The following is a 12671-nucleotide window of genomic DNA, read 5'->3' as shown; positions in this document are numbered from 1 at the left end:
TTCGTTGAAACGGGTCGACTCGAAAGCTGAACAATCGCACGAGTAGCTGTGGTAGAAATTGCAGCACCTAAATTGCAGCTAATTAGAACGAGGTAACGCGTGCGTCGATAGCATCGATTGAAAAGCATCCGTCCTGTGAAAACAGAGAACACATTTCGAATCTCTCGAAGCCAATTTCCCTGATCTTCTGCATCGAAGCTCAACTTTCGAAGCACCGCGTATATTTTCTTTGAATTTCCCCAGAGTCGGTGCACGTCGTTTGAATTTATAAGAAATTTGAAGACGCAGAAGTGCACAGAGTGCACGCGATATGCAAAGATGTAAAAAATATCCGGAGCACGGGCGATGGATCAAGCGAAAGAAACGAGTGAAAGCAATTTTATAAAAATATTATTTCGCTATAAATATCCACGATATATTTATTTACAAGCAACTCTAATTCTTCACTCCGCTGCTCTGTTTCTAACCGAATCTACGTTTCTCCCCAAAGAACGAGTTTTACATTTTTTAAACAAATCTCCCCGACCTTCCTTTGGAAGCTCGATTTTTTTAAAGAATTTAACGAATTTCGTTGGAGGCGCCGTTGTTTAATTTTGTATCAATTTTTGAAAGATGCAAAAATGTAGAGAATGCACGTGCTTTGCAAAGATATATGAAATGTGTATAATACAAAGGGCAATATTTATCAGGTAGAAGGAACGAATGAAAGTAATATGATAAAGATATACATTTCTACAGATATCCATGCTACACCTGTAAGCAATCTCTGGTTGAACACAGCGAACAAACATTCTCATCATTTTTTCTCACGAGAACGCGCTTTAAACTTTCTAACCCAATTTCCCCAATCTTCTCTCTGATGCTCGACTTTTCAAGCACGTCTCACGTTTTCATTAGATTTCTCCGGAGTGTGCGCACGTCTAGCGACTCTTATTCAAAATCAGGAGCATCAAAACTAAGAGAAAAAAGAATAATAACACTGAACATGATGTACAAAATATTCAAGGTGTAAACTACAAATTAATGAACATTTTTGTAATTTTGTAAAGATATAAACTTGTATAGATATCTGCAGTCTGTTCAAACGAAAGCTTGAAAAAGCATTCTGACCAGATCTGAACTTAATTAAGCCCACGTTCCCTCAAAGAGTCTCCTCTCTTATCCAAAAACCACAAGAAGCATAAGAACGCAAAGATGTAGAAATTAATGAAAGTAATTTTGTAAAAAAGAAAGAAACATAAATTTCCATAGATATCCTCAGTCTGTTCAAAGGCATGCTTCACTTCTACAAGCTTGAAAAAGCATTGTAACCATATCTGAACTTAATTAAACCCACGTTCCCTCAAAGAGTCTCCTCTCTTATCCAAAAACCATAATAAGCATAAGGACGCAAAGATGCAGAAATTAATAAAAGCAATTTTGTAAAAAAAAAGACAAATTTCTATAAATATCCGCAGTGTGCTCAAACGCAAGCTCCACTTGTACAAGCTTGAAGAAGCATCCTAACCATATCTGAACTTAATTGAGTCCAAAACCACAACTTACCCAAAAACCACATGAAACCACCAGAAACCACAATAAGCATAAGGACGCAAAGATGTAGAAATTAATAAAAGCAATTTTGTAAAAAAAAAGAAGCATAAATTTCCATAGATATCCTCAGTCTGTTCAAAGGCAAGCTTCACTTCTACAAGCTTGAAAAAGCATCCTAACCATATCTGAACTTAATTGAGTCCAAAACCACAACTTACCCAAAAACTACATGAAACCACCAGAAGCCACAATAAGCATAAGGAAGCAAAGATGCAGAAATTAATAAAAGCAATTTTGTAAAAAAAAAAGACAAATTTCTATAGATATCTGCAGTGTGCTCAAACGCAAGCTCCACTTGTACAAGCTTGAAAAAGCATCCTAACCATGTCTGAACCGAATTATGACCACGTTTCTAAACGAGTCTCCTCTGAAACCTCGTGAAACCAATTTGCCTCGTGTTCCGGCTGAGGCTGAACTTCCGAAGCACCCAGTACATACATTTGGAAGTTCCTTGAGAAAAGCGCCGCGAGTCGGCGCACCTATGTTGTTTAGGGTGGCCGTGTAGACGGACTGGTGAGTTTGTTGCACGCGCGTTAAAAATAAAACTGGCTGCTCGGTAATCGAAAATAAACGTAGGCTGTTGCGCGCGCGTTCGCGCTCGCGCGCACGCCAGTTGCTGCAGTCTGGTGGGGCGGCTACGTGGAGCAGAGGTTCCACGCTGAATCAACGGTGGTCGAGAGACTGCGACCACGTGCCAGCGCGATAAAAGTGCGTACGATCGTACAGGATCGTGACCGTTCACAAACAATCGGGACGAGCGACCGTGCGCTGCCTCATTCTTGCTTTCCGATCGATCGAGATCGTCGCCGCTCGATCTCTCGCCGTCTCCGCACAGTGTCAGTGTATACTATATATTATACTATATTATACTATACTATACTATACTATATTATAGAGTGAGTGTGTGACAGCAACTGGCGTCATGTCCTCTAGCGATCTTCGTTCAGGTGAGTAAGCCGCATTTGCAAACAAATTATTCTTGTAGCAAGTTAGTCAAGTTGAAGGGAAAATGTAGTGCGGAACTCTGCGGTTAGTACAGATCGCTATAGATAGGAAAATTGGTGAAAATTTGCAGCGGATAAAGTTTCGCAGAAATGAGAATGAAAGAAATGATTGCAGCTGACCGAGGATAAATTTAACGTGGTACTGTTAGTATAAATTTCGCGAGGATGAAGTTCGACGAGATAAAAAGAAACGGAAATTGTGTAGGTCGTTGGAGATAAATTGTTCTGGTAGAAATTTAGCGATGTAGATCGATAAATAAATTTACCGATCGAGCACAGGTCGAGTGAACGTTTTGTTGCTACGATTTATTAATTTCACGTGGACGAATTTTAAGAGAGAAATGGAAAGGATAGGAGAAGCGTGAATCGATACGAAATGTATAATTGTTCTGGTAGAAGATTATTCGTGTGGATTGAAAATAAGTACAGCGAGAAAGCATAGTAGATGGAGGAATTGTGTAGTAGATTTAGCGAAAATTCACTGAGGATAGGTTTTCATGGTTTTGAAAGAGAAAGGAAAATAAAAGAGGAATTGACTGGACCTGTAGAGTAAAATGGGGCATGGTCGTGCGTACAATGGTATGCTTTGTTTGGTTTCGATGGCACCTCGTCACTCGTTTCGTAGTTATACGCGGTGGCACTGTAAATACCGAGTACAGGTGGACTGAAAATTTCGTGCAGAAGATATGGAAGTTTGCTCGTTTTTGACAAAAATTTACACCTGAGAATTGACGAAAGGAATTTTCGAATCTTAGATTCGACGAATGTTCTCTTTCCTGAAATTGCAACTTAAATAATAATATAACGATAGTTGGAAGAAATTTGATGATCTTGTGGTAGAAGAAACTAGCATTTTAGTCAGCTGATTAGACTTTAGATTCGATTATTATCCGCAGTTCGGTGGATAATTCTTTCAAATTAAACGCTGCAAGTATTTGGTATTCAACAGCTGATTTTTTGAATATTGATGCATAAAAAATGTTGCGAATATTTCAATTCGCCGATTGAATTTTAGATTCGTTTCGAGTTTGAAATTCATTCATTTATTCGGTTGATACGTTCGATTTTTTAAATATTTGTACATTTGAAATTCAATGGACGAAACGACATCTTAAACAATGAGGTTTTATTCGACAATAATTTTCAGACACCCTGTGTATGTTCTATTATCGTGAGAATCAGGCCAATTGCAAGTACAGTTTAATTTCCGAAATGTTCGTAGCTTGCGATACCAAGTGACTCGAGATTCTTGGCTAATCAAAATACACGTTACGCGCAAATCCATACACATATCCATATACCGGGTAATCGCGAGAAAACTGTCGTCGAAATAAACCTCTTTCAAAGGAAAAAGGGAAAGAGAAGGAATAAAAAAGAAATTTCTTCGATAGATAAATTATTTTCATTACTCTCTTGCCAGACTAAACCAACATAAAGGATGATAAATAAATAAAAATATATAATGAAAATCATAACCTAAAAATTAAAATGATTCGCTTTGAGAACCAGCATTAGACTATTTTTATTATAAATAACGTGATCTATTTCGCAAGATCGTTCCTCGATAGATAAATTATTTTCATTGCTCTCTTACCAGAGTAAACCAACATAAAGGATGATAAATAAATAAAAACATATAATAAAAATCATAACCTAAAAAATAAAATGATTCGCTTTGAGAACCAGCATTAGGCTATTTTTATTATAAATAACGTGATTTATTTCGCAAGATCGTTCCTCGATGGATAAATTATTTTCATTACTCTCTTACCAGAGTAAACTAACATAAAGGATGATAAATAAATAAAAATACATAATGAAAATCATAACCTAAAAATTAAAATGATTCGCTTTGAGAACCAGCATTAGGCTATTTTTATTATAAATAACGTGATGTACTTTGCAAGATAATTAATTCTCACTCACTATTTTTTCCATCATTTTTGCGAAGCGTGAATTTTAGAGGAAACTTTTCTTAGAATTGAAACTCGATAAAGTGTGTTTTCCAGGAACATGGCAAGAAACGATCGAGACGTTCTAAACGTATTATTAGCAATAGACCGAGGTATTCTATGAAAATTTATATTTCTTAGAATGTAATTAAAAAGATTCAAGTGTATGTTAGAAAATTATTCTTAACTGGCAAGTATCACCGAAATCACTATACTTTGCATATTTTATATATTCTACGCAATTTCGCACTTTTCAATTTTCTACGGATGCATAAGAATCCGCGGTCCGATCGTTAGGCGACAACGAGGAAAGCAAAATTATAATCATTTGGCAGAAAGACGAAGGAAAAGTTACGGAGAAGAGCAGATAGCAAAGAGAAAGGAGCACGTAGCGGGAAATTAGTAAGAAATCGTGGCGACTTTCGATAATCATAACTTGCAAACGAATGCGTATGCAATATCACTTTGCAGATAAAAAGTTAACTGATAAAAGTTGACTTTCTTCAAACGCTAAAAATCTCGTCCGTTTGCTACAACGAGAGCAACGATTGAAATAGACAAATTTCGGGAAGGCTACTCTACTTGTGCGAAAACACGATAGTAATTAACGACAATAATTAAAAGATTCGCAGCAATAAGAAGGCAGTTTCGATATTTCAACTTACTTTACTTTTACTTCTAAGCCAAACAAGAGGAAGAAGCGTGTAGATTTCAGATTGAAAAGTGGAAAACTTCATTCTGACTGCAAGTTTGTGAAAGTCGTCAACGGAGAATTTCTATCGATTTTCATCTCGATACTTTTCATCTATCTTTTCGAATCTACCTTTTGTACCTTTAATAATATCAATAACTTCGATACGTGGCGAATTCGTCCACGTAATTTACAGACGCGCGTGTGAACAGAATTAACGCTGCGAGATAGCAAGAAATTATTGAAAATTAAATTTTAATACAAAAAGAAATCAGTTTCTACGTGTTTCTCGATGTATGATTTGTCGTATCGCATTTTGCTACGAACGTGATCTTCCTCCCATGTTTCGTTTCTATTCCACAAATATATTGGCTTGGCAACCAAGTGATTGCGGCTTTTGTCAATACCACCTAATGGCAAAAGCCGCAATCACTTAGTTGCCAAGCCAATATTAACAGGCTGTCGCATCCGTTTTTGTTCCTTCGTATCAACTTAAATACTCGCTGATGCAACGAGGAAATTGGAAAAAATAACGTTGAAAAATCATCGCTTCGAAGCTGTATCATTTCTCTACTCGAACTGAACATTTCGAAATTTCATCTTCCTTTAGAGACAAAAATATTCATCTTCCTCGCTGTCATTGTAACGTACATTTAACCGCAGTTTACGTACTGTGAATTTTATTGGCTTGGCAACTAAGTGATTGCGGCTTGTGTCGATGCCACTTAACGACAAAAGCCGCAATCACTTAATTACCAAGCCAATATAAGCTTCTGATTTTACGAGCGAAAGTAAGTAGCAATTTGGAAAACGTGGAAACGCGATTTCAGCTTCTTCGATTAACGTCGCGCTAATTCATCTCTCCTTCTGTTTTACGATACACGTCGTCACTCGCACAATATTGCACAGCGTTCGTAATGCCTGTTTTATATTTGCAACGTGGTTGCTTTGAACGAATAGCTCGGTACGAAGAAGCATAATGAGATCCATTGAACATGTGAAACGTGCAAGAAGATTTGCTTGGGAATAATAAACGGTTGTTGCAATCGAGTTCCGCGACACCTTCTGACCGATGCTTCTGTGCAACATTGTATACGTTGTCACAATGATTCGATGGTATGACGCGACTTTAAGTCATTCGATAGGGATTTATGTTCGGCTAACATCTGTTTGTCATTTGCTATTAGTCGTATAGCAAGTCATGTAACATTTATACAATAATTTAGTACGACTTTGAAGTTGTACCACATCTTCGACTCAACAATGGCAGATCACACGAAGAAACACGATAAATAGGAAGATATATGCGGATGATTATGAAATATACAGACAGTAGATGGCCTACATGAAGAATGTAGCAAAACATGAGCTTATCGCTTATGTTACGTTGCATCTATTTACATTAGAACAATCTGCAACTAACTTTGCAAAGTAGTGGTAATTGAACTATTGGATTGAAGTGGTTGCTACGTCGTTAGACAGAATCCAGTTGATACGTCGAACGCAAAACTGTAAACATCTCGAAAGGAAAACTATATGACTTAGGCCACTTTCATAATCACTGGCACATGTATTGTCTTATTGATCGTCCCCTTCTTTTATTAGTTTAGTGACTAACCGTGATCGCTGAGAGTTAATCTTTGCACGAAATATAGTTTTATATTTGCAAAGGAAGATAATAACTTAGCCTTAAGGTTGTAATTATGCTTAAACATAATATTTAGAAATATAATCTTCTTTTTGGATCGTATAAGTCCAAAGAAATGGAATATTAAAACTAAATAACATATTTCTCAACAATATAGTTAACTGGAACACTAAAATTTATATTTATATAAAATATATCTTTTTTTATTTTTGGGGAAGAAGATAATAATTTAGCTTTAAAGATTCTAACTATACTTAAAGATAATATTTAGAAATATCATTTTCTTTTTGGAATAAATCCAACGAGATGAAATATTAAAACTAAATAAAATATTGCCCAACAATGTAGTTAATTTTAACACTAACATTTATATTTACACAATATATATATATTTTTTAATTTGGGAAAGAAGATAATAATTTAGCCTTAAGATTATAATTATAGTTAAAGATAACGTTTAGAAATATAATTTTCTTTTTGGAATAAATCCAAATAGATGGAATATTAAAACTAAATAAAATATTGCTCAACAATGTAGTTAATTTTAACACTAACATTTATATTGACACAAAATGTATATATTTTTATATTTGAGAAAGAAGGTAGTAATTTAGCTTTAAATATTGTAATTATATTTAAATATAATTTTCATTTCGGCTCGTACAAATCCAAACGGATGAAATGTTAATATTATTGGCTTGGCAACTAAGTGATTGCGGATTTTATCATTACCATCTAACGACAAAATCCGCAATCACCTAGTTGCCAAGCCAATAAATAAAATATTTTCTAACAATAAAATTAATTCGAGCAATGCGTCGGGGGCTGATTAAACTGATGGAGAAACGAAGCTAACGGTTACGTAAAATATGGAAACCTGGTTGGATTAGTTCGCCTTTTCTTTCTACTTCGGATGACCTTGGAATACATACAGCTACGAGAATACCATTTAAAATCGCTTCGATCGATGAATTATAATATTTACATAAACAGAGTTTCACAGGAAACGGACATCCTTGCATTTACATTTTATGTGTATTTGGTGATTATTTAAAATATTCATTTTACATGGGAGAATAAAATTACTTCGTCGCTTAGGTATAAAAATTGAACGATCGAATAGAGAAACGATGTCTGTTCGTTGGAATTTTTCTAACAGTATTGCGAACGAGACAAAACACGTGACGGCGTATTAAAATTGCAAATCAACATCAGATATCTGCAATTACATCTTAGCAGATGATATGAGTTTATGTTGTTTCTTTTTCTTTTCCTTTTTTTTTTTTTTTTAACTATGTGATAAAGTTATGTTAAGGCTATGTAACGTTACGCAACAATTCCGTCCTACTTACGATTTATTCCGTTTCGATTTATTATGGTAAATATTTTAGTGCTGATAACAATTTTTAACAAGTTGATATTTTACATAAATAATATTTTATATGCGTATAATAAATATCTATGTGATTATTAATGTCGAACAAACAACTTTTCTATTTAGGTGGCCTTATAATTATTATAATTTTGTTATATGATTATTAACGTCGAGTAAATAAATGGTTTCCCCATTTAGATGTTAACATAATTGTAACATATGCAGCGTGAAATTTTTAATAATGATACATTTAATATGAAGAAAAAAACTGTGCAAGAGAAACATTTTTTAACGTAGACACTCTATGTCCCATTCTCAGCATGACAAATTTTTATGCACCAGCTTTTATTTAAAAAATTAAATCCCACTGCTGAACGAGCTATTAACATTGTTAATGAATCACTACCTCGCTATTTGCTCGCATTTATTTTCATTAATTCCATCTTCCCATATTCATTTATATCTCGGCTGGTTTCTCAGGATCCATGCAAGCAAACATAATCCAGCATTCTATGGATATTTCCAAAAAAGTTTCAGATATGCGTACAAATTTATGCAAATAATAATAATCTGCTTGTCATACAACAAAACCAACGTCCGTCGATTTTGTTGTAGGAAAATTATTAAAAATTAGGTGTCGGATTAGATGCCAGAAGAATAAAGAAAGGGAGGAAAATTAGGATTGTATCTGATTGCAGTAAAATTCCAGAATAATACATTTTCCGGGAACTCGAGGAGAAAGAGATAAACTTGCAAAAATATTGCGGAAGATTAGAAAAAATGCTTAATGTGCACAATCGAAAGTCGCGTGTTTGTTTGCGAATATAAACGTAGCTGAAACGCAAGCAAGCAGCAAAGATTCGATAACAGAATTGCATCGTGCGATCAAACTTTTTGATTGCGTAACGATATTACTGCACGGAATACCATTTTCTACCGATCGTTATACTTTCTTTTTACGAGCGACGAACCGTCGCGTTGCCCTAAAACCTGATCCTCCGGTTATCGTGTGCCAGTCTGGGGCATAGGTGTGTGTATATATATATATATATATATATGTTTAAATTAGCTTCGTTTTATATTCGTATCGAGATTGCTTCGATTTTCAGTTGGGTCAAAGTCGTTGCTCGTTCCAATTCGTGTCTAGTTCATCAGACCTATCGTGACTAAAATTTCTTCGAAACCGATAGCAACGACGAATTCTCCACGAAGATAAGTAACGTAATTCAGAGAAGATTGGAATTGTTCGAGGAAAAATTCTTAGTCAATTTATGCCAGTTCCGTGAGAAAGCATTCAAGTATTTTCATTGTTATACGATAGAGACTTCTCTCGGTATAAGTTTCTTCTTATCTGCTTAATTATAAATTACAGTTTACGGATTAGATTTAAATCGTATAATGTTTCTTTACTATAGAATAGAATCTTTGCTTTAGGTCTCGAAATTTATGTTTCTTGATAATACGGTCGAATGTTAATTTCGGATAAATGAATAAAATAATGTAATTCTTATTACTTCGATTATAAGTCGGAATTGGTTAGACCCGAATTTGAATTTTAGATCCTAAGATTTAGGTCTTTCTCTCAAATCCCAATCCAAACAATCTTATTGATTTTATATCTTCCAATTAAAATAAACAAAATATTTCGTTTATTTTATACCAATCAAATATTTTGTTACAGTTCAAAAAATTAGGTTAGGAACAAGTGGAGCAATAGGATTAAGCTAGGTCTAATTTACGATCGTTTAGGTTAGGTTTAAATTCGCGTCCATTACTCTGACTACGAAGGGTTCAGGTTAGGTTCGTTTCAAAAACGTTTCTCGTTTTAGCTAAAAACGTGTCGTAGATTAGAGATAAAGGGCCAAAAACGTTTGTCCCGGTTATGACAGACTGCCACTTATTTTAAACAACCTATCGAATATTATGAAAACAGTTCTTATCGTTCATAATGTCACAGCTGCGGTTTGATATGATCGTCTAAAATAGCCTACGAGTTTGCAAGGCTATGGATATCTATAGGGGGATTGAAAAATAATGTACAAACACGGATAAGCCTAGACAAGTTCTTCGATCGGCGATGAAAACGATACTAGCGCCACTGGTCTCCATCTACCGAGACTTACGTAACCTTTTCTCTTTCGTAACAAAACTTTTCCTATTTACATTGCTGCGTATCTACTCGTTCCTCCGCCAATTATCAGTCAGGTTTTAGAGGGTTGAATCTTCGTTTATCATTTAGACGCAGCGTACGACGATAAAGTCTAATCAAATTTGTCTTGAATCTGATAGTGGCAAATTCAGTGGATTCTTAACTCTCTTAATTAAGTCGTATCATATATAATACTACTTAGAATCCTACATAGTTACACGATCGTTAGGATTTCATGCAGCTATTGGATTTTATTAAATGAAATGTTATAGCGAGGTATAAAATTTGTTAAATTTTATGAGGGTTTTTGAGGACACGTCGGTGTATATGAATAACATAATGTTATTAAATAAGAAAATTATTTCGATAATTATCGCAGTACGAGGAATGTTACAAATCAGTTCAATTAAAAATGTTGACCTTTAGAATGGCTAAATCTTTTAAAGGCAATAGATCGATCATTTAAAGCGAAGCTCCTGTTAAAATTATATGAACTTTAATCTGCTGAACTTAAAAGATAATTAAAAGATTTGATCGATTTATAAATTCTAAAAGGAATTTTTTTTCTCTTTCAGTTTTTGTGAACATGTACGAGAAAGTTACTAGATGGCGTAAATGTGACAAGAGCTTTTTTTCATTATCACTAAATCAAACAAAAGCCCAATATTTTTATTTACATACGATCTCGCGAAAAACCAGTTAAATTTCATCTTATCTCGAAAGTTTTCCACGAAATGCCAGTCAAAATCGAATCAGACTGCTTTTTATCGGCTCTCTGTCCGAGCAAATAGGGAAATTGCGTTATCAGCCAGGGTTATCCGACAGTTGTGCCCATCGCATCGTCCTTGTCTCGTTTGAATTTCGTAAACCCACATTTGCTTGCCATTTATTTTTTCATGCTGTACGAGATAAGTTTATGACAAATACATGTACCACTTGTATTAAATATCTTACCATTTCTATATATATTTTTTCAGATTTGTTCTGTCTGATTACGGTTCTAACGAAATTTCAATATGATTTACATAATACGCGTGATAATATTGAAGCTGTGGATTTTCACATATTTATGGAAAATTTTAAAATTCGAAAGTACACAAAATTCGCGTAAACTGGAAAAGTACATAAAATATGGAGAATACAGTACTTGTTATAATATTTTATAAATGAAATTTAATTATATTTAATAGATAAACACAGCTTTGTTGTTTTGTTTGTGTTAATAAAGATATGAATTTGCAGCAAAATCTGCGGTCTACGAACAACGTACTCATCGGGAAAAGCGTTCAAGCACTTTTGTTGGCCATTGTAATTTGTACAAGCGTATTTCCAATTATATCGTGATTTTTTCATTATTTTGGCTACGTTTGATTTAAGCTGTCGTTATATTCCAGTTAGTTTTTAACTTTGTTTGTACTGTGACTAAGTGTCTATATGTCGATAAATCATTTAGCATCGATTTGAATGTAAATTAACAAGCTGTATGTTTTCTGAAAACACTCAGTATAGAAATTAGAATATAGCGCGAGTAGTAATGGTAATCGTGAACGTATATATTTAGTGCTGGAAATGATATAATAGTTTTATTTATATTCGGTTATTCAAACCGGTCAAATACTTTCGCAATATTGTCAAAGTAAATGCTTGCGCTAAATATCTTGTAATTTCTGTAACATATTCTCAACTTCGTTTCAAACTCTATCAAGATAATTGTACAAGAAACTTCACAAATGCAATTATGATAGTCGACTCTCGTTACAATGTTAATGAAATTCTAAAATGCTTGACGTAACGCACATAATATATTCCTAAGAAAGATATGTCCGAATACATTCTTTTCCTTAAGTCACTGTATATATGTAAAATGTTGAGGTGATCGAAAATCGATGAGAATCGGCCTGAAACGTGGCTGGAACGCGGAACAAAGGAGGTGGACTTAGGTTGGCCAGACTGGCCGAGCTGACACGAGCCATTAGTCAATTCGAACACGATCTGCGTTATATCTGACGCCGCTTATCCCCCTAATAGGCAGATTATACCGACTAATTGCCGCATAATGTCTCGATGCCGATTCCATAGAATTAGCCGATTGTCGGTTGGCTACACTGCCCGAGGACACTCTCTAAAAACGTTTATTCAATGGACGATCGACTGGAATGTTGCTGGAAGATCTTTGTTTGCTTAATTGGAATTGGGTCGTCGGATTTCCTTTCTCTGCGCGGCTTCTTTTTTTCTTTTTTTTTCTTTTTTTTTTTTAAG

The 12671-nt window shown here is 34.6% G+C and overlaps 1 protein-coding gene and 1 long non-coding RNA gene across 9 annotated transcripts in view; one reads left to right on the top strand and one right to left on the bottom strand.

The window, feature by feature from the left end:
- Nucleotides 1–12671, bottom strand: part of LOC110120207 — a 76344-nt gene that overhangs the window by 44449 nt on the left and 19224 nt on the right. The window lies entirely within an intron of this gene.
- LOC100650947 (aquaporin) overlaps nt 1–12671 on the top strand; it is a 54854-nt gene that overhangs the window by 29827 nt on the left and 12356 nt on the right. The window contains exon 1 of one of the 7 annotated variants that reach the window (XM_003403134.4): nt 2265–2540. The exons of the other annotated variants lie outside the window; for them this stretch is intronic. Coding sequence (XP_003403182.1) covers nt 2516–2540 — 25 coding nt within the window. The 5' untranslated portion in view covers nt 2265–2515. Of the gene's footprint in view, nt 1–2264; nt 2541–12671 lie in introns of those variants that run through there. 7 annotated transcript variants of the gene reach the window in all.

This window comes from Bombus terrestris, chromosome 16, assembly GCF_910591885.1.
Source record: "Bombus terrestris chromosome 16, iyBomTerr1.2, whole genome shotgun sequence".
In the NCBI taxonomy this organism is placed as follows: Eukaryota; Metazoa; Arthropoda; class Insecta; order Hymenoptera; family Apidae; genus Bombus; species Bombus terrestris.
Note: the sequence above shows the minus strand (reverse complement) of the source record. Positions and strands in the feature narration are given on the sequence as shown.